This window comes from Melanotaenia boesemani, chromosome 11, assembly GCF_017639745.1.
Source record: "Melanotaenia boesemani isolate fMelBoe1 chromosome 11, fMelBoe1.pri, whole genome shotgun sequence".
NCBI lineage: Eukaryota > Metazoa > Chordata > Actinopteri > Atheriniformes > Melanotaeniidae > Melanotaenia > Melanotaenia boesemani.
Window position 1 is genome coordinate 15267730 of NC_055692.1, and position 26822 is coordinate 15294551.

The 26822-nt window shown below is 39.1% G+C and overlaps 3 protein-coding genes across 6 annotated transcripts; 2 read left to right on the top strand and 1 right to left on the bottom strand.

Moving 5' to 3' along the window:
• Positions 1-1106: 1106 nt before the first annotated feature.
• Positions 1107-12657, bottom strand: rab3c (RAB3C, member RAS oncogene family). Of its 2 annotated transcripts, none has more exons than XM_042000471.1 (5): positions 12557-12657; positions 11075-11299; positions 7896-8014; positions 3627-3751; positions 1107-3381 (listed from the first exon to the last, which is right to left on the bottom strand). In XM_042000471.1, the coding sequence occupies exons 2-5, from the start codon at positions 11297-11299 to the stop codon at positions 3191-3193; spliced, it is 660 nt and encodes a 219-aa protein (XP_041856405.1). In that variant the 5' UTR covers positions 12557-12657; the 3' UTR covers positions 1107-3190. The 2 variants fall into 2 exon arrangements, with proteins under 2 accessions (XP_041856405.1, XP_041856404.1); XM_042000470.1 differs by having other exon boundaries at positions 12478-12645.
• A 1037-nt stretch (positions 12658-13694) lies between these two features.
• On the top strand, positions 13695-17361 carry si:dkey-190g11.3 (uncharacterized protein LOC567059 homolog). 3 transcript variants are annotated; one of them, XM_041999185.1, is made up of 6 exons: positions 13695-13778; positions 14807-14986; positions 15646-15750; positions 15847-15987; positions 16075-16125; positions 16239-17361. In XM_041999185.1, exons 1-6 carry the CDS (start codon positions 13746-13748, stop codon positions 16425-16427), a joined length of 699 nt encoding a protein of 232 aa, XP_041855119.1. In that variant the 5' UTR covers positions 13695-13745; the 3' UTR covers positions 16428-17361. The 3 variants fall into 3 exon arrangements, with proteins under 3 accessions (XP_041855119.1, XP_041855118.1, XP_041855120.1); XM_041999184.1 differs by having other exon boundaries at positions 13738-13793; XM_041999186.1 differs by lacking the exon at positions 13695-13778 and adding an exon at positions 13802-14491.
• A 143-nt stretch (positions 17362-17504) lies between these two features.
• plk2b (polo-like kinase 2b (Drosophila)) lies at positions 17505-23234 on the top strand. Its single transcript, XM_041999183.1, has 14 exons — positions 17505-18158; positions 18256-18363; positions 18473-18589; positions 18883-19012; positions 19212-19395; positions 19622-19820; positions 19930-20077; positions 20214-20308; positions 20605-20737; positions 20835-20915; positions 21283-21442; positions 21660-21789; positions 21945-22055; positions 22224-23234. The coding sequence occupies exons 1-14, from the start codon at positions 17937-17939 to the stop codon at positions 22413-22415; spliced, it is 2010 nt and encodes a 669-aa protein (XP_041855117.1). The 5' UTR covers positions 17505-17936; the 3' UTR covers positions 22416-23234.
• Positions 23235-26822: the final 3588 nt, after the last annotated feature.

The following is a 26822-nucleotide window of genomic DNA, read 5'->3' on the forward strand; positions in this document are numbered from 1 at the left end:
CCTACTTCCTGGTCTCTTTGTTTTCATTGTTATTGTTACAGGACCTGGTGACGTGTGGATGTTTTTATGTTCTTATGGTCAGAGGAACTCTGCTGGAGCAAATGATTAGTGGACTTGTACCTGTCACATTCAACCCTATACACCCTGATAGGCACATCGGGAGGCAACGTGGGGTCAAGGTATCTTGCCCAAGCTATAGCCGCCCCATAAGAAACACTACCCACCAAAAATAGGGATATTTGGCTTTTTGTATGATGTCAGACTGGACCTTAAATGCTCTATAACCTTTTATAGGTGAACTTAATTTGACTTTCTCCAAAAGTTTGAATGCACATGAGCAACTGTTCAGTGTTTAAGTACTTGTTGCATGCTGTTCTCTAACAAGGTAGTTAACCACAAAAAACCTAAAGTGCCTGAACCATGAATCGACCCTTAAATGGTCTGGTTCAGTGACAGTTTGTAACTAAAAAGTCTTCTTCACCATGCTGTTCAAATTATGACACCATCAGACCAAAACCACACCTAACACATGACAAGTGATTGAGACATTGATATTTCATGCTGTGGTTTACCCTTCACTGTTAGCTTTTGTTCTTTAACCTAGTTTTCATATTTAATCGTGGAGAATTAAAAGAAAAAAAATCCACTTTCAGCTGATTGTATCAGTTGCATCTGTTCAGTGTTATACTCTGACTAAATGTGCTTGATGTACAATCATTGCTTTTTTTTTTGAGTCTTGAATATAAATTCTACAAAAATTGCACCAAAAAAAGTTTTGCTTAAGTTGCAAAAGTGGAATATTTGCCTCTGGAGCTGCATGTGGGAAATGTATGAGGCACAGTTAATATTAATGACAGCATACATCTGGGTTTTTCTCTCAAAAAAATGACAACTGAGTGACATTAGCATAAATTTCTAATTCATCCCAAACCTCAGTTTGCAGACGTATAACACTAGGTGGCACTCACTGCCTTGAAATGGAATGAAGCGCCCACTGAATAGAGCAATGCTGATGATACAGCAGGCCCTGGTGAGAGGGCAGCGTTCCCCAAGTCCCTCCATCTTGCTTTAGTACATTCATTTAAAAGACAGAAAATACACAGAACTGCTCATAGAATTGGATTTATTTCCTATCATTTCAAAAACATACTTCTTAACTTTGATTGCACCTCAGGAAATAAATATGTTCAGCTATATGTAAAGTCATAGTGTTCTAAAACAAGATATTACCAGACTGACTGTGTGCCATCATTATTCCTCTATGAAATTAATTTTAACTTTAAATCTACAGTAATTTATTTCATGGCAACAAGTTATATTATCACACACAGACACACATGCACACAGACTGTGTGCCGATGTATGCAGGATCTATGAACTAGATTATGTATATCCCTTTTTTTAGAATTACAACAGTATATGTATGGCATGGACTAAGTTATCTCCCTGACTATCTCTCACAACAACACTGCATTATGACATGATAATAAGTTCAGTCAACACCCAACAGTTAGCGGGAACAGCAAACAGTACTTGAATACATTTGTACAAAAGGTATACACAAACAATACACTATATATCTGTGATTTATCTCCTCAATATGGCAGGCACGCACACACATACACACACATACACGCACCATGTCACACATTCAGTGGTTGCAGGTTCTGAATGAAGCACTCGCTTCTCTTTTGAGAGCGTGCAACACTTTTAGAACCACTCTGGCAGACTGTCACTCACACACTGCAGATAGAGTTTTTAACTCAAGGACAGGCAAAACTATTTACATGGTTTAATTAATAAAATATTGCACTTATTGGCCCATAGCATGTCCTAGCAAGTACCATGACAATGCTCCTAAATCTGTAACACAGAGTGATATATACAGTGTCTTAGAATATAAATCTACATAGATACGTCAGGATTGACCTCATGCAATTAAAAAAACAAAACAATAAAATAATAGTTTAATCTACTATGCAACGGACATCTGATGGTGCTGAAGGAATTGTTTTGGCACAAATATTTTTAAGCTTTTTTTTATCAAGTGAAATATTTCAGGTTTTTTAAATTAGCTACAACTTTTACACTACATGGACTTATAATTAGGACAATACAGTACAATATGCCTGCAGTAAGGGGAAGATTCCCATTTAAACTACTGTATATTAAGTTTTCTAAGCAACTTACTGCAATATTTCTTTAAGAAGGGACTTTGTTTAACAGCACAAAAGCATGCTGACTCAGAAATTATGGCTGTTTATTCCATGCCAGATCACACACTTACCTGTGCTTTGACAGTTTGAGAATTAGATTCAATGAAGTACCATATCAGTACTACCATATGGAGTTAAGATAGATGGAGTTTGGGTAAGGCCTATCTTTTGAGAAAACAGCACATAACAATGACTTTTTTGGCAGCATGCTCTTTGCATCAAACAATAAAGGGTCATTTTACAGCTTGACTTACAGATATAGTCATCAGAGAAATATCACACCTACACAGAGCTAAGGGTGGGCTCACATCGACATTATACAGAGTAGATTCATTCCAACAGTAAAGCAGTACGGAGGGACGCACGAGGCCATGTTGGAGATGCTAAAAGGCCACTTTTTTTCCAAAGGTAGATGATTTTTTTTATGGCAAATAGGACATAACTCTTGCACTCATGAAAATCGTCACTTACTAACTGCCACACACTTATTTCTACAGATATTACACAAAGAGAGCTGCTACATTTTCTGGTGTTCTAAATCATAGATTTGGCAGCTTTAGGAGTGAAAATGAACCAATCAAAGAAAAATGCACACTGAACAGAAATGTAAGACAAAAGACTTTTAAAGCACCCTCTGATCCTATCCCTCATTGTGTGAGTATTTAGGGTCTTAAAGATTGTAAAAGTTGCAAGCCCTATAAAACTGGTTAAATATACTAATTAGCTGAAGAATGACAATTCAATTTTGCAGTATATTCTAGATATCTTATGATGTTATAACAGCCATGTCTGTTTTCCTGGTTATTTGCTTTTTATATGAGGTGATAACATTGGGAGATAATACAACAGTGATTTGCAACTCTACTACTGAACAAGGTTTGAACAGAAGTCCAGAGAGGGCAGCACAGGCAGGAATGACAATGCTGCACACTCTGCCAACTAACATGACCTGTGCTGCTTCCAGACGTTGGTCACTAACAGTTGCATCCCGGCTGTTGGAGAGGCGGAGCGCTGTCTGTGAGTTTGGCGGTGGGGGCTCCTGTGGTGACGGCCGGATCAGTGTCCAAGCTCTCAGACATCTTGTCGCAAATTAGGTCAACAAGACGTTCAAAGGTCTGCTTCACGTTGATGTTGTCCTTGGCGCTTGTTTCAAAGAATTCAAAACCTTAGAAAAAATTTAATGTGACAGACACGGAACAGAGGAATCATGATTGTGAGATAAATGGTTTTGTGTTGTTTTAAGAGAAACTTTTACAAGTATTGCAGCTGTCCAGAGTATTTCAATTGCAATCCTTGGAAAGTATTTAGGATAAAGAGCAACAGAATCTGTTTTATGCAACAACATGATAGTAAAGATAATCCCATCCAATTTAAAAATCATGAATGGATGAATGTAGTTCTGAGACCTACCCAACTGTTCTGCCAGCAGTCTGCCACTGTCCACTGAGACTACTCTCTCTTCTTCCATATCACATTTATTCCCAGCCAGCACCACCTGGGCATTATCCCACGAGTAGGTTTTTATCTGGGTTGACCTGCATGAAATCAGAAACACACACATACACAAGTCAAATATAAATTATTGCTAAAACTTCATTTCGACGAAAACGTCTAACAAGTTTTTGAATCACTTCTTATTGGAAATGGATCCATTAGAAACAGACGGAATAGGGAAGAACATGATGTAATATTTGTTCGGCATTTGGCGTGGTCATGCACCGTGATTACATCCCCTTTCTTTTGGCATCATGTAATCTTGAGTCCCTGATGGCATCAGTGGAAAATTGGGTCAGCTGACACTCTGTGCTGGAAATATGCAGTTGTCTTCAAGCTCAAATATAGGTCATTATTGTTATTATCCAGCTAAGTGATGTATTTCACACATGCCCAGACTATGCCCCACAAATACACACTGTTCAACCTATACATCTATATCTATTGAGATTTATATATAAGATAATGGACATTATATGTACCACAATTATAAAATGAAAATTACATGAAAAATAGCTTATTAATCCCAGAGGGAAATTGCATTGTTGTAGTTGGTTTTGTGTTTTTTAAACAAAACATTAATATTAATAATAATAATAATAATAATAATTTATTAGAAGAATATGATTATCTTTACCAGTATCTGTATTTCTATATAATATTTACCTATTTATGTTTACCAACATAGATAAATACATTCTTAAAAGTAAGAGATGTCAGTTGTTTTTGTACTATATGAATATAACTTAAATGTATCTGGAATTGTGCTGAGGAATTTAAGGAGCAAAATTCTTCCTGTTGTGTTGCAGTTTGACTGAAAGTAGGCCAGCGAACACACCACAGGCTGAAAAGAGGAGAGAAAGAGCCAGCAGACAGAATGAAGCATCAATTCAGAGACAGAGAGTGCAACATGATGTTGGCACCCCTCGTCTCTCTGCACAGCTCTGACTTGTCATAGCAGTTCGCATGTGGGTCATTTTGAGCCCAACTGCTCATTATTTTTGCTGACAGAAAAACCATTTTCACATCCAAAAAAGCTTTATATTCCCATATATGCGCACAATAATAGGTTTGTAAGAGAAGTAAAGAGAGTTTTTTTAATCTATTAATTTAATCTAAGTCCACAATTTGGTGTTAGTGTTACAATATTTCCCTGGTATATCTGTGACTCAGGCAGGAAATGAACACGTCACAAGCTTAATTCAGCTCAGTCGGAAAGGAGCCATTGCCATGGCAACTTCTTTTTTCTTCAACCTTGTCGCAAGGCGTGAGGGAGCAAGAAAGTGGAAGCAAGAAGGTGGGATTAAAACCAATGGCAAAGGCAAAAAAAGGAAGAATATTACTTATGTTATGGATAAAAAAAATACTTCTTTTTCTTTTAATGTTGGTGGATTTGTCCACCGTATGCAAAGTAAACGCTCAGGATACCCTCCAGGGTTCTTGCTCCCAATGACACAGTTGGCTCATTTAAGTAGATACCCATCACAGACAGAGCTCAGACTGCAATATTTCATCAAAGTGTCAGGGAGGCTTCAAAGAATAGGAGTGTCTGCCTATGACCTTGCTTTACAAGATAGCCTCTCTTGTTTACAGTGACAGGAAATTAATTCTAACCAGGAAGATAACAAGAAGCATTTGTACACAGCTGCTGCTAACAATGCAGTACACCCTTCCGGCTTTACATTGTTTTTAAACATTTCATCCTTACATAAAGGTAACATGTCTTTGGTTCAGATTAAACAGAACTCCTTTGACAGTGACTTTGAAGGTGCTCCCTGAGGCAGGATGGACAATGGCCTTAATCGTAATTGACATTACTCTACACAGGCTGCAAAACACACAACATGCAGGTGACTTTAAAAAATACCACTATCTGGAATTTGGCAAACAATCTCCTCAGAGTTGATGCTACATTAACTTCTCAACATAATTTGCTTTGAATACATGCTCAAAAGTTGCAGTTTTCTAATTAAAGCTCCAAAATTCCATATGCTTAAACTCAATTACCTGCAGAGACACAGCTGCACTCTCCTGCATCATCATGTCGATCTCCATACATCTTGCTTCATGCAGTGATGACAATCTTTAAGCACAATATTTTCTGACATCTCCGTATTTCTCATGTTTATATTTTATATCTAGATCGTTACATTTAGATCCTATACACGCTCAAAACTGCCAATTAGGCCACAAACCAGCTTTAGTAACTATTTCCAAAGAAACATAGCATAATGTAGTTTAAGGGGCCAGATCCACCCCTCACTGGTAACTCATTAAGTTTATTAACATGTGAAACAAAGTAAACAATTATTTTTTTGCTTTTAACACCGTCACAATATTGTTAATTGTTTTATTTCAACTGTTTTAATTGTTGTGTCCTTTCATGTTCTTTTTGTGTTCTGTTTTGCACTTTGGGTAGCTTCTATTCATTTGATAAAATGTTATAAATTGAATTAAATTCTGTCATGAAATGTAAATCTTTGTTTTCTTATTTAACCCATTAAGGCCCGACCCATGAAAAAATGGTAAGAAAAGTCAAATTTTTTAAATATGAGGTCTTTATTTGGTCCTTTAACAAAACGTAACAAAAAAATTTACATTTTTTGGGGAGGATATGTACCATTTATTACCATGTGATAGTTTAAAAATATAATATGGTTTTCTACTTCTGGGTATCTATTAGGGGACATAAGACAAGTATCACATTGTGTTCAACTGGATTTTGAGCAAAGTTTATACCATAAATTGAAGCAAAATGTCTCAGAAACTGTGTGTGACAAATGTGTCATGGCGGGTTCTTATGGGTTAATTACAGAAGGTGACAACAAATGTTACAGACATGTTTGTTCAACAGAGCCAGAGTTAGATACATGGCCAACCACTGTATGAAATACAAGTGGACATGGGACTGGAGTAGTAGGGTTTAAGGGTTCATTGTTTGGTAAATGCTTCTTTACCCTTTGAAACAGAGTCACATTTCAGCCAGTAAATCCCAGCAGCTGCTAGATCAGCTACACTTGTGTTGGTTGAATTATCGCTTGCCTCTCTGTGTGTTTACTTTACAATTCGAGCCATATTTAAAACCTTTCTTTCCTCTGTCAGATAAAAGACTTTTTGTGTTTGTAACACAATAGAACTTGTATTTTATTTTGCAAAATCTGGGAACAGAGTTTTGTATTTTGACATTTTTAAAGGGCCCAAAGCTGTTATTTAGGAATTTTCAGACATCCAAGAGTCCTTGTAGTTCACACACTGATTCTAAGCAAAGTTAACAATGATCTTGCTGGACATTGCAGTTAGTGATATCTATTGAATGGCAACCCCACACTAACTTCTGTTGTCTCATCATATCGCTGTACTGGCAACTATCTTCCACATGAAGGTTAGCCATGAAAGTTGCTAGTATATTGCCAGTCTTTCCTCTTTTTTGGAAAATGAACATTGCTGAGAGGGTCTGAAAACTAGTTAAATTCATTGACAAAGTTAGCAAAATGATCATGAATGCTTGTTAGAAATAAGGGGATGCTAGAAGATGTTATTCCACCAATTTTCATGCAAGACTCCACAAGTCTGCAAGCTATTTTGTACAATGTTCTACATGCTCCTTTCAATTTTCTACTTCCTTCTTCTAAATGGTTAGCGTTAAAAAAATACCCATTTTATACATTTTGTTTTTCATGGGCTGCAGTTTACAACTAAAACCACAGATTTGTATACATCTCCAAAATGCACAATATACCTATTTCCCATGTTCTGGGCCGCAGACATCCCTGTGTTAAAGCACAAACACCTGATGAGCAAAAATGTAAATCAAGACATATTCCTCTATACTGGCTTACTGCTGTAGCTGTTGTTTCTAGTGCAAAAATTCTAACCCAGAAACCTGGTTTCTGAATTTGATTGAACGTAGTCTTCCAAGTCCGGGTTTAGAAATTGGTGCATCACCAAGAATAACAGACATTTGGCTCAGAGTTACAGTTTAGCCTGCAGATGGTTGTTTGAGTCATGAATGGACCACAGCCATAACCTTGACAACTTTTTCCTTTCTCCCTTAGACTTACAAAGATTCATAAGAATGCCTAATTAACCTGTCATAGATATAGCAGATCACAGTGTTTCCATTAGGAAATAAGCATTTTAAAGAAAGAGGACACCTTTATCCAGGTTTGAAAAAAATCAACTCACCAGTCCTGCACAGCTCCAAAGGACTCCTCATTGGTGATGTCATACATGAGAATAAAGCCCATGGCACCACGGTAGTAAGCAGTGGTGATGGTCCTGTAGCGCTCCTGGCCTGCAGTGTCCTACACATGGACAATATGATTTAGAGTGGCTGCTACAATGGCTGACTGTCAAGCTCAGTTACAATGATCTGACCTTACACAGCACATACAGTATATGCAGACCCACTGTCAATAAACAGAGCTTCAATATTTACTAAAGCTTTTTTTTTTTTTTGCTTGGCTTAGTAATCCACACTTGCTTTTGCATTCGTTTATTGTGCTCCTGATCTGGAAATAATCATTATCCTAATTGCCTCACTGGCTTTGCATTGATAAGGTGCCAGAAACAGCTTTGGCTGATGCAATTGATTTTTTCACCTCTTCAATAAAATAATTGCTTAGCTGTGTTGAAGGTTCATTGGTGCAGTATTAAGAGCTCAGGTCATGACATGTATTTTGTAGAAAAGGAGCTAAAAATAGAAGAGAAATAGTTTGCTGTTGATGATGATGATGTTCATAGCTCAATGGAAAAGCAAGTGGTTACGCAGCATTTGAAGGGTTTACACACAGAAGACCTAAACATTCATTGCAGTCTTTACCACGAGCTCTCAATAAAAATGACAACACAAATGGAAATTTCCATTGAAGCTTGGGTTTATGCCTGATCTCTATCCTAATTATTAATAAACTATTCTGCAAAGCTGTTCCATTGTATGTTACATAATGAGAAAATGCCAATCATCTCCCTCCTATTGATACTGTATGTTTACTGTGCTGTTTTTACACCCACAATAAGTGTGTTTCCAGGTTTTTGTGAATCATGTGGGAAGGCTTCTGGCTGCTCTATTTGGCTCTTGTTAAACAGGCACCCAACAGGCAGTTCTGGATTACATTTACCACAGTAGTTTTCTGTTGTTCTGCACATGGCTGCAACAGTGTGCCTGTTATAGCCAGAGGACAAATCTGACCTTCACTTCACAGACATGGAACTCACAGCCTGCCAATGTTACACTCACACACCACAGCTAGGACCCTTTTCATTTAGTTTGCAATGACATAAAACAGCAGCTAGTCTGCATTGTATGATTATCTTCGTACAGTAACATTCTAAAGAACACAAGAGAGGATGATGTTGCTTGTTCGTGTGCATGTACCAAGTCATGTTCCAGTTGTCTGACTGCTTGTTTAATCTTGGCCTTGGTTTATGCTGGAATTCAAAATTTTCAGTATTGATTCTTGTCTAAGTGCTTGATAGTTAACCTAGCTTTTTAAGCTGTTTTTCCATATTGGTTTGCTTGTTTAGTTAAAAAGACAAACTGAGACAGAAAATAAGAAATCTGCTTGAATCCATAAAAACTGAGGGCCTTAAAAAGCTTTGCTTTTAGTCTGCAGCTCAGCAGAAATCAATCAAACCAGTCAACTACTCCAAGTGGTGAGGCAGCGAGTAGAGACTGCCAGTCACAAAAACTCTTTTCACTCTTGGTTCATCTTTTCTAATGATATTGCCAATATCCTGGATGTCAGTCATTTCAGCCTCATGCAGTAAAAGGGATGACTGTTTCTACGTTATGATGTGCAACTACCATAATGACTAAAGCCAATACCCATCACCTTAAAAGGCCATTTACTGTAAGACTCAGCTCTCTTTCAATTCAATTAAAAGAGACAAGGCAATTATCTGGATGCAAGGACAATCCTTTTCCTCACAGAATATGCTTGTCTTTGCTGATGATGAAAGCACATTATCCTGATTAACCTGTGATTTGACTGTTCAAGCTCAAGTTTTCACATCCTGATGAAGTGCTGCCTTTTTGTCTGGTTATTTGCTGAGCAAACACCACATATCTGGCTATGGTTAATTGCTGCAAAAGGCAATTTTCTAACAAATCAAAAAGGACAAAAAGAAGGAAAGAGATAGAAACTATCAAGAGAAAAGTGAAAGAAACAGAGAGGAACTATTACATATCTTTTTCCTCTCCATGTCGCAGAGGTATTTTGAGACAATCTGCTTCAACAGCTCAGATGAACTCCTAATTAAACATACTAAGATATTCTTCAGTTTCCTACACATTCTGAGAAAGGTGTTGCTTCTGTGTTCTTCCCTGCTGTGTGCCAAACTAACACTTACTGGTCTCCGATCAGTAATGTTGACATTTCCATCTGTCTCCACACGTATATCAGGGTGTTAAGAAACACAGTAAAGCCTTTCCTGAAATTTTATGGGGTAAATGAATCACACAGCCTTATGTGCAACAAGGTTTTAAGAAAGCCCTGAACATTCTCATTTATTGTTTGTGAATTAAGGTGCTGACACTGAAATATTAGTCATTTACAATGGGTTACAGAATCTCTAAAACTGACCTTTTAAAATATTGTTTGTGGAGACAGAAAGTCTTTCTTATTCTATTACCTGCTAACGGAAGAAGGATTCAAGCAAAATACACATAGTATAAATCCTCTCTATGTCAAGAGATGAAAGGCTAAATCTACTTAAGCATACTAAGCAGTTATAGCCTGTCCTGCTAGCCAAAACACTGACTAGGATGGCTTTAACACTCAGGGGATTCAGTGTATGCAGCTCTTTCCTGAAGGTGAGGCCTACTACTGTCAGGTGGTGACCAGCCATGGTGTTTGAAACATATTTATCAATGAAGAACGACATAAGCAGAAGTCAGGGCATACGGTAGATGGAGATACTTTAAAGAATGGAATCACTTGGCAGGAGTACAATGATGAAGAAAAGAAAACAGAATTGAGGGTGAAGGAGATCACTCAGAAGGCCTGTCCTCCTCCAAGCTCAGACAGTCCTCCAAGGGACCTTGGTGGAAAATTGGACACAGATTTCTTCCAGAGATCAAATGTTCCAACAGGTAAATACTCAGCTTTTCACTAACTAAAAGGAACTATACGAAAAAAAGAAAGAAAATCTAAGCAGTGCCTTGTTGTACATTGCAGCTTTGTAACTTAACAATGGATCCATTTCTTCAGTACATTTAATTTAAAAAAGGATAAATGAGAAAATGTACTCTTTTCAAAAGTCTGATAATTCAATTTTGCCTGTTTCATTTGGCAAAATCAACAATTAAGCATTCAGTGGCTACCTACTGAAAGTTTAATGCTTTGAATGTGAATATTTCATACCCAGATCTGCAGTTTGATCCTCTTGTCGTTCTTGTACACAGTCTTCACTTTAAAGTCGATGCCCACTGTGCTGACAAAGGCTGAAGTGAAGGCATCATCGGCGTAGCGGAACAGAAAGGACGTTTTGCCCACGCTGCTGTTGCCGATGATCAGCAACTTGAACATGTAGTCAAAATTTTGGTCTCCTCCCTCTCCTTTCCCTTTTATATCCTGAGTGGCAGCCATCTGCAAAACCGGATAAAACGGCAATAGAAAGAAAGCAGTATGGGGAGGGGGGGCATGGAAATACAGAAAAAAAGATGCTTGGATTTGTTCAGAAATTGTGTTTTCATATAGTTTGTATAAGGCCAGTTTGATCTATTTGTTTGAACCATGTAAAAACAAACAAACAAACAAACAAAATCCAGTTTGTACACATGCCTGACAATGGAAAAAGCAGCTTAGATGTTGTGAGCATTGTACAGTATGCGCTTATTGTACAGGCCACAGATCAGAGGTGACAGAAGGCTGCGTCAGGGGAACCAGCATGACCAACACAGCAAGCTGTTGTATCAATGAGTATTAGATAACAAGCTGTTTTTCCCCTTCTATATAACCTCCATAAGTTCTATAGGGTACTTGTCTTAATGCTGTTGCCTAAAGAACAATATTCAGCTCATAAATACAGTTTAGATAAATGTACTGGGTGAAATTATACTATGAGCTTTTGGAAACATCTCCAATCCACAGCTATATTGACCCATATGAGAAGCGTTTTTTTGGGGTGTGATGTTTTACATCACTCTTCTAAACGCATTTCCTTTGAAAAAAATACGGTCATATTTAAGTTATCAGAAAATCTGCTTCCATACAACTGTTACTGCTCACAGTTGCTCACAAAGTGGAGATGGACTTAACGCATCTACAGTAAGCATTTTTGTGCAAGCTGTCAGTAGTCAGCGCCCTCAGAGGATGAGAGTACTACTAACAAGATGTCACGAGAACAGTCATCTTTCCTCCAAGGTGCATATTTTAGACAAAAACAGCCGAGCTTCCCGCTAAACATGTGCAAAGCGAGCTATCTGTAGCGTATGCAGTAAATAAAAGATGCCCGGACCTCCATTATGCACGTCCTGCACTGGGTTTCTATGTGACTCTGTAGGCTATATTTAACACCAGTGCGTTTGCAAGGACACCGATTTCCGAAATGTATAATCGTAATAATGCCATTTACACGCGCAACATCAAACCAGCTGTCCTGATGTAAAATTACATGACATTGCAAAGCAATGAGCTACATGCCAGCTAATTTTAGACGAGCAGCTCTGGGCAGGAGGTCATTTTATCCTTTCATGAAATTCTTCCACATAACTACTAATATACGAAACTAAGAAAACCGCGTCGAGGACATTGTGTGAACAAACCTGCTTTGAAGGCCTCGGCTCTATTTGTATCTGCCCCTGTAATGCAGGATTCGGTTTTATTATTTAATCTAATGCAGACCTTGATTTTTTTCTTCCCCCCTCTGTGTCTCCGACCAGTTTCAGCACCTGGGAGCTGTCCCCTCCGCTTCGGATCTGGCACGCACGCGCCCTGAGCTGAGGCTGACGAGGATGGCTGACTCGCTCGAGACGACAGAGCGCAAGCAAATGGAAAACGCGTTTCATGCGTAACGTCCGACGTCATGGTTAAAAAAAAAAAAAAAAAAAAAAAAAAAAAAAGGAGTGGGGGGTTGTAGTTTTTACATGGGTTTAAGCTCAAAGGCGTTGAAGAGCTTCTAAAGTAGATGTTTGACTACATTACTCAGCTCGCAGCGCATCCCAGCTGTCAACAGCTCTGGTTTAAAAGCAAAGACGAAAGGCTTTTCAAATCAGCACCACATGTATCGCAAATAGACCCTCCCCGTCTCATAAGAGCAAATTTAAAGGCTATAGGCTATATCTTACCTTCCCATACAAGTCCATTTTATCTTCAGTATTATTTAACCAGTTTGCTTTACAATTGTCTGCAGTGCCCTATCAACTCTCATCTGCACATCTTTTCTTTTTTTCAGGAAGCAAATATAATAGCGTCTTCTTTTGCGTCACTCTCTCGGCTTTGCTGCCGCGCGCCCGCCCCTGAAGCCAGCTCTGCTTCAGAGAGAACAAGCGGCAGAGCAAATGAGCATATGCTGAGTGCTGATGAATATTATTATGGGCTTTCAATGAGAGTAAGTAGATGATAAAGTAGGGGCGGAAGTGGGGGTAAAAAGGAAAAAAAATATAGGCTATATAAGGGCATCTTTTGCAATTATAATTACACCTCTTTTAGGCAGATTAAACACGTGCATAATTAATCTGTGAAGTGCAAATGCTAAACTGCCATTCAGTAATGAGACAGGGGCATAATTAAAAATCAGGTCTTATTTGAAATATGATTTCCTCTTGCGCCTGTCTGTTGTGCACACAGTAGCAGAGGAATCTATCTTCTACTACTATTCTCTCATCTATAACCTCCATAGTTTAGCCTCGGCCTATAATATGGTTTAAGAGGCGCAGCAGACACAACAGACTTTACATAACCGTGGACTACACCTCAGACACAAAATATCCATCAGCTGTATCATGCTCTTGGCAGACTTATGATAGGGCGTAAATGAAGGGACAGGGCGGGATATGCAGACTGATTGGCCCATGTGTGTTTCAGCAAGTTGATGAGTGCGCAGCAGCAGACGGGGGCGGGTCAGGTAGGCCGCGCAGACGTTAGTTTGTCTTCAATTCTGTTGGTGTTGTTTTATATCTTCATAATGCACCACTTTATACAGGTTTCTGCGTGTGTGTGTTTGTTTATCTGTGTTGCTTGCTCCGTAAGCACGCGATCTCTGCTCTCGTTTGTTTGTTTTGGCATCATACTGCGTCCAGATTCCATGAATCTCCAAACTCCGTCAGCGTGTTGGAACGCAGCTGTTAAAATGCGCCTCGTCTCTGCTGTTGGAGCTCGTCTTTGTTAGAAGTGAGCAGATGTGAAACGACGAGCTGTCGCTTTAGATAGTTTCCGATCCAATGCGTAGAAAAGTAACACTTTTCTAGAAGGTTTCTACAGGAGAAAAGGACGCTGTAGCCCCATCTGCTGTTAGCAGAGGTGCTCTGTGTCATCTTGGCAGCCTCTCTGAAGCTGAATAGTGGTAATGATTGACAAAGGAATATTGCAGAGATTAAATAATTCTTTTTACAACGTTTTATTATAACGATGGCAGCGATGTTAACAATGAGGCTTTAGTTTTTTTGACGTTAAACAAACTCACACGCTGCGTTTCTAAAGAGTTTTCATTTGATTTCTGAACAGTATACAAGAAATGTCAGATTTCCTCAGTTGCAGTGTCCTGCTTGGTCTTTCCCCATGGAATTCTGCTTTACAGTGTGTGGTACAGGTTGAAACGAACACTCCAGATTGATCCAGGTCAGCTTTAGGCGATTTAGATTGCCAATCTATTTTTATTTCACTTCTCACAAAAGCATTTGTAGACTTTGTTCTTTGACTTTCATTTTATCTCACCTGGAAACATATTAACAGATTTATGATTGTGGAAGCTCTGGAAACATTGAGAATTGCCAAGGATTTCATGATTCATTTAATTGAAATAAATAAATTATCAAAAAAAAAAAAAAAAAAAGTAATACAATTTGTATTTAAAATTCAGGAAAATATAAATAAATATATCTTGTTCACAGTCTTGTTGAAAGGAGGATGTTTGTGCTATGTTTCCTTATCCAGTCAGTCCCCGCAATGGAGGACTCAATTGAGATGATTCTGGAAGACCATGGCAGGATATTACCAACCAACAAACCCCATCCCATTGTATCAGCCTGCACAGGCGCTCTGCTCACAGGCATCTATGGATTATGGAGCCTCTTTGCCCTACCTGGTTTCCGCAAAATCCCATTTAGGCTCAAGGTGCTTGACATTTACTTGTTTTCTGGTTTTTTATTTGCCTTCTTTAGACCTTTCAAATATGTAATGCTGCATGTGTTGGATCATAAGAAAAAAATTCAGTCAAGAAAGAACTTGCACAATAATCATAATTTGCTTATTTTGGAGCGTAGTGCTCCATGCTAGCAACAAATGTGGGAAAAGAAGAAAGTGGTAAGTTTATGACCATGACTGTTTAGTACTAAAAAATTAAGTTGTGTATGCTCTGATGTTCATTTAAAACCAATATCCTATTGATCTTTGCTGCTGTCTGTACAGAATGTTACACTATATGTTCTAAATCATGTCATACAAGGAAAAACATTTTTTCAACAATATGACAGATTTAAAGTAATTTAACACAGCTGCAAATTACAGAGTTGTTTTGAGTTCGTAACTCTGATGCTGTGCAGCCGCTGTACCAGTAGTGGGTGGGAAATCAGAGTCAAGGTTGCAACTGCAGCACTCTGAAGACTCAATAAACTGAAGTATATTTTATGTGATGCATGCAAATAAATAAATAAAAAAAAATATGAGTTTTTTCTTAGTGATTTGTTTTTGTACTAGGCTAATATTTGGTGTAAATACTGTACTGCTTGTCATATATATTGACTCACCAGTCACATGCTTGTACTGTGGTTCAGGTTCCCTACTTGCCTTCCAGTAAAGATCAAATGCAAAATGTTATGAAATTGCTCGAGGGGCGAAAAGGGCGCTTAGCCGATCTGGGATCAGGAGATGGAAGATTGGTAAGTAAGATGTACCTGTTGGAGTTGATGTGTTTAGAATTTTTCTGTGTGGTATTTTATTTGTTTTTTTTTAACACAATCATGCCGAATTTCCAGGTGTTTGCAGCCTCTTCTGCTGGTTTCCAGTGCACTGGGTTTGAGATTAACTCCATTTTAGTGGCATATGCCAGGAGCAAGGCCTGCTGGAGTGGAGTTCCCTCCAGTCAGGCAACATTCGTAAAAAAAGACTTTTGGAAAGTAAGACTTAAATATCAAATGATCACTTGTTCTATTTCCTAATCAGAATCGTGGTTTGAACAAGTTTGTCTTGTTCTTTTGTCATAGACTGATTTATCTTCATTCAACAATGTTACTGCTTTTCTTGCCCCAGGAGTGGTGAGTGGCTCTGCTTATGAAAAGTGATCTTTTTTTCTTGCTGTAAATGGTAAATCCACACTTAACACTGCTTGCTGAACTCTGTTGAATTAGATCTTATGATTGGTTCACAGATGGAGGTGCTCGAAGAGAAGCTGTTGAAGGAGCTTCCTGATGATGCTCATGTCATCGCTTGCCGTTTTCCTTTTCCTAACTGGCCTAAAAAATCATCTGTTGGTTCTGGATTGGACCAGACTTTTGCTTATGACATCAACACTGTACGCACACATCTGAGAAATACACCAAGCACACCAAAAAAATAAGTCATGATCACTTCCCCATACTGTCACCCTCCGTTGCACTAAATCGTAGAACTGGTTTTAGGGTGAATAATAAAATTCAGTGTGATACTTCAATAATCGTACAATAATCATTCTGTAAGATTTATTTCAACTTAGCAAAGATTAGATGGGGCATGCCATGTTTGTACAACTCTTTGACAACTGTGGTTTTCCTTGTAAAAGTGTCTCTGTTAGTAAAACATATGATGCTTGAATTTTAGTGGAAAAATTATATTTCTTCTCTGAACAAGGGATAAGTTTATTTCAAAATTAGAATGCAATTATCATGTCTGTTTATTTGGATATTGATGCAGACTGGAAATCAGTACCTCGTCAAGAGGCTTTTGAAGAGGTATGGCAGCTTGTCCATGTTGAAACTGACATTTTGCTGTTTAAAAATTAAATGATCATTTTAAATTTGATCCAATAACTGTGACGCTACCACAAACACACAGCTGTTAGTAATATCTGTAGTTTAAAAAGTGTCATTTTTTTTTACTATTTCTTGCTTCATGTGTGATTTCAGCTGTTCAACAGTTTAAAGTGGAAGTTGTCCTACTTTTTTATCCCACAATGCACAAAACAGTTCCAAGGGGTGAAAGGTCTGAATTACAGGCAGGCCAATTTAGCACTTGTTCTCTTTTGCTGGGTTAAATGTAACCACCAGTTACGTCTTTGTTCATGCAGGTTTTAAATGTATATTTTTTTCTGTTTCAACATTAGATAGGTTAAGTTTGTACTATTTAAAGTTAACTATAGAGTTTCTATCATGTTAAAATAATAGAATCCAGTTTTTATTAGCATTTTACACATGGTCCAAACATTTTTTAAAAGGACACATTTGCGAACTAGAACATAAATGTTCCTGTTTTTCCTGCTCTACAACATTTCTGCTCATTAAACTGCTTGCATTAGATTTAGAATTTCATTGAGGGCTCACACCTCACTGTCTAGTGACCATTCAATGGGGAGGCAAATTTCGATTCATGTACTTGAGCTGTACCTGTCTGCAACCTGAAGTGCACCATGAACAGTATTATAAATCTCCACCTGAGGGTGCTGGTGTTCCAAACTCGGTTCTCTGCCGCAGCGAGATAAGGTGAACCTGTCCAGAATACAAATGTCTCTCTTCTACGTGGTTTAAATATTATTAAATAAACGCAATAGACCTGCAACATTATGAAATATCATTTCTACTATAATATTAAAGATGCATTCACTGCTGAAGTTCCAGAAAAAAAAAATAGAATAAGGAAACTATATGTGTCTTTTGGTGTTTGGTGGCGATGCAAATTAGTATGAATTGAGGCTCATCATACTGTCAATTTTGGATTTCTTCTCTGTGCCATCTTCAGCTCAAATGTATGCAGGGAAATCTTCATCAGGCAGAGCTCATACTTTCATATCACTCCGTAACGTCACAGAGAGGGCGGTAGACAGCAGGGAGGGGTGGGTGCAGGAGTATAAAGACTCACGGGCAGACGTTTCGGGATGCATTCTGAGTGCAGGACGACAAACCATATATTGATGGAAGTACAGAGAAGTACCGGGCTCCAACAGACAAACTGCAGCACTATGTGTGAATCAACACAGAGGTCCTGCGAGCCTCGCCGGAAGAGAACGGATGAGCGCAATGCGCCCTCAGAAATGGCACGGATAATCACCGATCCTGCCACGGGGAAGTGTTACTGCCGTGGGAAAGTTTTGGGAAAGGTATAGAGCAAGCACAGCATCTGTCTTTGGCCCTTTGGATTTACCATACGTCCCGAAAGCAGAGTGTGCTAACAGTTTATTTTTGCCTTGTTTCCAGGGAGGTTTTGCAAAATGCTATGAGATGACCGACCTCTCCACTAGCAAAGTTTACGCAGCCAAGATCATCCCACATGCGCGCGTCTCCAAACCTCACCAACGGGATAAGGTAAGCGCGCAGCTGGGGTGCCACTGCGCTTTGGTTCAACTGGATATGATTTCACAAAACTGTGCTCAGTCGTGATTGTATTTTTATTTTATTTTTTTTCTATCGCTAGATTGACAGAGAAATTGAGCTGCACAGAGCATTGCACCATAAGCACATTGTGCACTTTTATCATCATTTTGAGGACAAAGAAAACATCTACATCCTGCTGGAATACTGTAGTAGAAAAGTAAGTATGTCTGAACTGAATTTTCAGCCCCATCTATGTCTCAGTATAATCAGGTAATACCTGCACTGCACCCAAAGTCGGCAAAGCAGCAATTTGACAGCAGCGTTTTCAGTCACCGACTGTTAGAGCTTTTCTGTTGTAATTGATTGCATGTAAACCCACACATCTGACCGCAGTTTCAGATGTTATAAATTAATCAGGTATAATAAGGTTTTATTCACAAAGTAAATAAATCAAATTCTTCAGAAAATGTCTCCTCTGATCATTTTCTTCTCTATGTTGTCCTTCCACAGTCGTTAGCCCACATCCTGAAGGCTCGTAAAGTGCTTACTGAGCCAGAGGTCCGTTATTACCTGAGACAGATTGTCTCTGGACTGAAGTACCTACATGAACAAGAAATCCTTCACAGAGACCTTAAACTGGGTAAGGAATCCATCTGTGACAGGCTTATGCAACACTGCTGGGCATCATTTTTGCAGATGCATTCTGTGCACGGATATCCTGTTTCGCCCACTGTATTCTCCTCAATCAATTCATCTGCTGTGAATCTGTGAAGTAGTTATCCTTTGATCTTGGTTGGAATATCAAGTGCTCATCTTCTCATTCCCTTTTTTCCCCACAGGTAACTTTTTTGTGAGTGAGTCGATGGATCTGAAGGTTGGGGATTTTGGTCTGGCTGCCAAGTTGGAGCCAGCGGGAAACAGGAGGAAGACGATCTGTGGAACTCCCAACTACCTGTCCCCTGAAGTGCTCAATAAGCAGGGTCATGGCTGTGAATCAGACATCTGGGCCTTAGGCTGTGTAATGTGAGTAGACTAACCATATATTCATTACAATGGACCATCAAATAGTTAAGAAATATTAGTTATTGTTATGAATTATTATTGTATAACAGGCTAAGATATATATTGGCATCAGATATCAAAGACAGACATATCCATGTCTTGTCACTATGCACTTTTTTGTGTGTGGAAAGTGTATCTTTTTACATGAAATCAGCACACTTACTCATTGCCCTTTATCCTGGTCCAGGTACACTATGCTGTTGGGACGGCCACCATTTGAAACCACCAACCTGAAGGAGACGTACAGGTGTATTAGAGAGGCGCGATATTCCCTTCCCTCCTCCCTTTCACCACAGGCTAAGCAGCTAATTGCCAGCCTGTTGGCCAAGATTCCAGAGGACAGACCCAACCTGGATCACATTCTTAGACATGACTTCTTCACTCAGGTTAGACGCCACTGCCATTTCTTTTTCATCTGTAAATGTCACTCTGTAGGAGTTAAATGGTGACCCCCATGCACCCTGCCATTTGCTGACCCACTTTCCCTCCCCACAGGGCTTCAGTCCAGAGCGTCTGCCGCCTAGCTGCTGCCATTCTGCACCAGATTTCCACATCTCCAGTCCAGCCAAGAGTTTCTTTAAGAAAGCTGCTGCTGCGTTGTTTGGTGGGAAGAGGGACAAGGTCAAATACTATGAGACACTGAGTGAGTAATACAGCAATTGCTTGGTGCTTATACAGCATTTAATATATTTTTGGTGAACACTGCATGCTTTATGCTTGGATGCCAGTTTATCCTGATATGCATCATAATTTCCTTGTGCTGTTGTTGTGTCTCATAGATAAGCTAACTAAAGAAGAAGAGGAGATCTATAAGCTCCAGTATGACTTGGAGAAAACTGTGATCAGCCAACAACAGAGCAAAAAGATGTCTGAGGTGAGAAAACAGAAAAGAATATTTAAATAGTGTGTGTTCCTCTCACAGCCACATTACTCATACAGCAATTAAACACACGAGCGAGTTTGAGATACCATGCTGTGGAGACTCAAATGAGTCATCCTGATGCTGTTCCAAACTTTATAACAAGCACACTTTCAGAACAAACTAAAAGCACTTATTTTCAACCTTTTAGCCAGCCACTCTGAATCTGTGGGTGACCACTGAGTCATAGTAGGAAGAGATGATCTAAACTCACAGATTCTAAACCCTGTCGTCACTGATTCCCACCTCAGAATGGAAGTCTACTTCCGCCATCTGCTGGGAGCCCCGTTGCCCTAGCAACAGAGAGCCAGTCTCCGACAACGCAAGATACCATCCGTCTGATCGTCAGGGGGAGTCTGGGCAGCTGCAGCAGCAGTAGTGAATGTGAGTTTAGTGTCTTTGTTTTACAAAAATCGACCACATTTTTTTTTTCTCATTGCATAATATGAAGCTAAATGGCCTCCTGTTGTTTTTCCTGCAGGCCTGGAAGACAGCACAACAGGCAGCATGGCTGAGACTGTTGCTAGTGTGTTAAGGGGATGTCTGGAGAAAATGCCTAAAGGTGAGTGAACTTGTTGAACCGGTGCATCTGTTGATCCCACGATTCTTTAAAAAAGTGTTTCATAACGAAGCTAAGGGTTGATATCTGTCTTTGTCACTGAAATGTCTGAAGAGACTGACATGTTGTTTGAAGAATTTTAAAAATTGCAATTATCCTATTCATAAGTGTCACCACCTCACCTCACCTCAGAATTTCCTCCCAGTTTCTGCTTGTGGCTTAAATATTTGAATTACAGTCAAATCTTTTGAACTGTTATTAAATTTTTGTTAATTAAAGGCCCTTGCATAGAGTGCATTCTATTTCACTGTTCCATAAGATCTTCCCTGTAATTGTATACTAATTTTCCTCCTGTGTTCTCTCCCTACAGCAAATGACATTCCTCTGGCGTCAAATAGCTGCAATCTTCAGTGGGTGACTAAATGGGTGGACTATTCCAACAAGTATGGCTTTGGCTACCAGTTATCTGATTACACCGTGGGAGTTCTCTTCAACAACGGCACTCACATGAGCCTCCTGCCAGACAGAAAGTATGTATAATTTTTTTGCTTTCACAACACTAAACCTTCAGTGTGAAAGCTGTTAGTCAAGACATTTAAAGGAGATGGCTTGTTTAAGATTGCTTAAATACATAGAATTGTGTATGTTATTTTATAGTGGTCATAGGTTCGGAAAATATATATTTAGTCTGTTTGTTTTATATTATGAAGCTAAAGTGTTGTTTTTTTTCTGACTGTGGAACTCCAGGACCATCCATTACTATGCTGAGTTGGGCCAACGCTCTGTTTTCCCCACCTGTGAAGTCCCCGAGCGCTTTGTGGGCCAAGTGACTGTGCTCAAGTATTTTTCACACTACATGGAAGAAAACCTAATGGATGTAAGTCAAGAATTATGTTCTTCCACCCCCTCAATGCATTCCTCTAACTGTCTTTGTTGCTGCTATGCTTACTTTGTCTCTCCACACCTTGCAGTTTCAGAATGTTTCAAGTTGCAACTTGTCCTGATGTGTTACTGTTTTCCTTGCTTGCTCAGGGTGGAGACCTTGGTCCAATTACAGATGCACACATGCCCAGACTCTACCTGCTACAGTGGCTCAAGTCTGACCGCGCCCTCATGATGCTCTTTAACGATGGCACTTTCCAGGTAAACACACCCTTGATCATGAGAGACTGAGCTGTTGTTGGGCATGCTCAGTGGAGCACTCTTAAACTGCAGTGCATGATACCATTATCCTCAACATAAAAGAAAAAATAGACCACAATTAACAAGAACAAAAAACATAACAAAGTCTTTGTTTTTCCATCTCCAAAGGTCAACTTTTACCACGATCATACCAAGATCATCCTGTGCTCCCAGAGGGATGAGTACATGCTGACATACATCAATGAGGAACGTGTCTCCAAAACCTTTCAACTTAACTCCCTGCTGACGTCCGGCTGCCCCACTGACCTGCGTCAGCGCTTGGTGTACTCCCTCAATATGCTCCTGCAGAGATGCAGCTAAACCCACAACAATGGACAGACCTGACAAATCTACTCACTGTGTATCTGCTGTGCTGTAGAAGGACAAGGATTTGAAGAACTTGTGAAAGAAAAGCTGTATGCGAGGCTGGACTCGGGGAGGGGGACATAAATTAAGATTCCTACACCGTTGCACCATCATGACTCAGCATTGGTGCAGGTGAAACTAGACTGCGGAGAGACTGAAAGAAACTGAGTTGTATGAAATGTAGCACAATGAATGTGGATGTAAAAGGCCTGATTTGTACGTTGATTGTTGTAAAGGAGGAAGGAACGGGGATGTTGGTACGAATGTGAGGGGTGTTTTTGGAAGTGAAGACGAATGCTGGGCTGGCACCAGCTTACTCATGTAGAGTATCATTGTTTGACCCTAGAGGGAAAAGTTGGCTATCCAAACTTAAACAGTGCTCAGCTGTGAGATATTGTAAATGATGTACAGTTTATGTCACAGCCATCTCAGCAGTGCAAAGAAATGACCTGTTAATGTGTGTGGATGCTACAGGATTTAGCTGTTTATATGTGTGAGTGTGCGTCTGTCTGAGTGGGATGGGTGTAATTTCACACTAACATTTAAAACTGTGATTTGTTCTCTTTATTGACAGATGGGCTCAGCACATTGAGCTAAGAGTCAGAGGGGTGATGTGAGGGAAGGGAGGGGCAGGAGGAAAATAGTACTAGAGAATCTTTTAAGAATCTCTTCAGAGCCATTATCACCTTGGTAAAAATGTGCTAAATAACTTATTGTGTAAGAAAAGTGCAGTATTTATTTATTTAATAAATAAGAACATTTTCTTAAAAAATATTGAGAGCATTTGTTCTTTTATTTAAGTATTTGTACCCATTATTTTCAAAACCATATTCATGCTGGTCTGTCTCTTTGTAGTTATTGTTAGTTAATGCATCCTGAAGAGCTATGTCCTTTTTCCACATGAAATATGCAGCTGCTAAGGGTTAGAGTGAAACCTAATGATGTTCATATCTATGTACTGAGTCATAGTAAGTATTTCATCTATGTTATCTTTCAGCTTGAGATTACAACAGGAAATAGTTGCACTCAGTGCTGGGTATGACAGAAAGCATGTTTGCAGTTAAGCTGTTTATCCTGTGGTTCAAGGCTCCTTCTTTTCAGTTTTCTTCCGCATTGATAAATGAAGGATGGCAAAGATGACTGACTGTGCAACACGGCCGACCTTGTCTTCCAAACACACACCTACACAGGACCTCATTATTTTTCATACAAACAAAGGCATTGATTAACAGATATGCATGCTGGGTGGGTGGCACGGAAATGTGGAAAGAAATAAGACAGCCAAACAGAGCCATACAGAGAAAAACGCAAACACAGTGACAGACTTGGTCAAACTGTGTCACTGATTGCATCATTGTTTTTCAGGCGCAGTCACTACAATCATTCTTGAACATCCTTTCACATTCACTCACTGTAACCATGGAAACGAGCATCCACTGAGCAACTTGATGAGATTTGGACATCGAGATGCCAGTGTAAAAGACATCTGGCGAAGCTTCTTATTGGATTTCTGTCTTTGATAGGCATGTACCAAAATTGGATGCACTTGCCGCTAACTGGCCTCAGTGATGCTGAATCTTTCTTCTCCTCATGAGTATTTGATTCAGCTGTTTGGTGAAGAGTTATTCATTTTCTATGCTTATGCAATGATAGAAGTTGAACATGAACGTTTGAGTCATACTTGTAGATGTTCTCTCAAAATATCTATGCTCTTATGAGTTCAATAATGAATGCCTCATCCATAAACATACCCACACAGAGAGAAAGAAAACAGGAAGTAGCCTACAAGAGGAAGGATCAAGAATTATTCATGACAACACCTTTAGGTCTGAGTGTATGTTTTGACAGTAATGGCCCCTGGAAAGGATACTTCAGTCTGACAGGAATAGATGTTGTTGATGTGAAGTTTTCAGGCCTTTTAGGGCATTTTTAGCTCTAGTTCTAATGTGAATAGAAGTGCACTATCTATGTTAGATGATGCAGTAGATGTAATAACCCATTCTAGAAAGCAAGAGGAAAGGTGACTCTTTCCCTGAGGTTTTATGAGTAAAAACATTTCATTGTCTTATATAGACTCAGCATCTATACTTGCAGCTGTTGGCAAAAATTCAGGTCACGCCACGAGTTAGTCAGCAAATATTTGCTGATTGGTTTGTTGGTCTTATGGGGATTGTGAGCAGAAATAAACTAATTAGAAAACCCTGTGGAGTTAAAATAACTAAGACTGCAAGCTTAGTTGATGTTCTCAGTAATGCTACAATGTGGAAGTCATGTTTGTGGATCTGCTTGTTTTCAGGATCACCTGCACTAAAGTTATACTCTTTCATGCAACATTGAAAGTAGGAAAAGCCTTGTGCATGCAGACAGGCATGTGACTGGAATGAGTCTAAGCTGGAGTCACAAAGAAGATCTTTATACCTCACATTCCATCATAAAGTTTTCTACAGGCAGAACAGTGAGTCAGCTTGGTATGAAACATGGTTGTAGGCATATACTGCAAGAGAGAGAAACAGAAAACAAGAAAATGCAAGCTTTGATAAGTACACTCTGGGATGCACTTGGGGGATTAGAAGGCTTTTGCATATCAAATGTCAGTGCTCTTCCTCCTACTACATGGACAAAAACAGATGCAGGCTAGTGTAGAGAGGGATGGGATGAGTGTAGCTTTCTCTGTTCCTACAGTATTGACTACAGATGAGCAATGCACAACAATACTGGCATAGTTGCTTGTATAGTCCAATATTATATCCTTACTGACAAAATGTGATTCCTGAGAGTGCATGTTTTTGCCTCTTGTCAAATTTCACTTCCTTCCAGGTGTTTAAAGATGTGTGGGGTTGCAAAATGAATCACCATGTAAGTTCAAGTTGCCAATTACTCTGACACTCACACTCCCTCGTTTGATCCCTGTAATTTCCTACAATCAACTCTGTGAAAAGGGTTTTTTTAGGTTGAAAATAGAACCTTCTGAATAGCTAAAATAGTTTTCTTTGTTTGTGCATCAAAGAGTTGTGTTACATTAGTATACCTGAGGAGCAAAGTAGGAGGAAGCAATCAACTGATGCCATATAAAAAAAACATCCTGCCATTAACGGATGACATTTTTGTGACTTATCAGGATGTGGAACTTTATTGTAGTTTAGAAAGGCACTCAAGTAACACATACATCCTCCGAAGTCAACATGCTAATATATTCTATATGTATTTTATCCTATTTACTAACAGAGAAGCTGAGTACCTCATCCTTACTTTTGTGTCTTTCCTGTTCTGTAACTCATAGCCAATGCCCATATGTCCTATCTTTAATTACAGTCATTATGTAAATACATCTCATGTTTTATTGATCGCATCCAATTAAGTCATATTTGCAGTGTTTTTTCTTCAGTTTTTTCAGATACTAGGTGTCAGACTAACTCTGAACTCAGATAAACCTTTGCAGACAACCTGCGTCAAATTGCTGTAGGGTTATTGCTGTCACATGCACAGGATGAGCATCAAAACCAACCTTTCTCTAGCTGAGCCAGGGTTGCAACACAGGCACATCACTGTTTCTGAGTGACTGATACTTTTTGTTCTGTTTCTAATTACAGATTTTCTTACGTACTCTCTGACTGCAGCAGCACCCTCCTTCGTGATGTCAGCAGCAAATGTGACTTTCTTGAAATGGGGTAAAGACCTGGAGACCATTTTGATTGAAAAACACCAGCAACAAAAAACATCATATGATTGTGTGTGTGGGCAGACTTCTGACGGAGTTAAAAAATGAGGACAGGAAAATGAGGAAAAAACTCAGTGAGAGCATCAAACACAAAGACCCCTTTAGTGCCATTACTTCCAGGAATATCTGCAATTTTATACTTTATACACAGACAGACAGACAGACAGACACACACACACACACACACACATACACACACACACAATTTAGAAATAAGTGGTCAATTACAAAAAAAGTGCAGCGTATCACTGGTATCTATATGCTATTTCACATTTAGACAAAAAAGTCCTTTAATTCTCTGTTCTCAGTGTGAAGACTTCATGTAGTGGTATACAGAATGTTTGGGCCCCTGTGGTCAGTATTTCAACCACTGCAAGTAGAAAAATGGATGTCCAAAAGGCATAAAGCATAAAGATGAAGCATTCTCAAAATTTTACAATTAGCACATCGTTTTTGTTTTGGACAATTTAAGAGTGAACGAAAGAAATGAAGCAGCCTGCTAAAGTTTACACAGCCTAATTCTTTTACCAAGGCTCCAGATGTTAATCAGCTTGTTGGGCCAATAGTTTGTTTACAATCAGGAAGGAAGGACAATGTAATGTTTGATTATTCAAAGGTTTATAAATACTCTAAATCCTTAAACC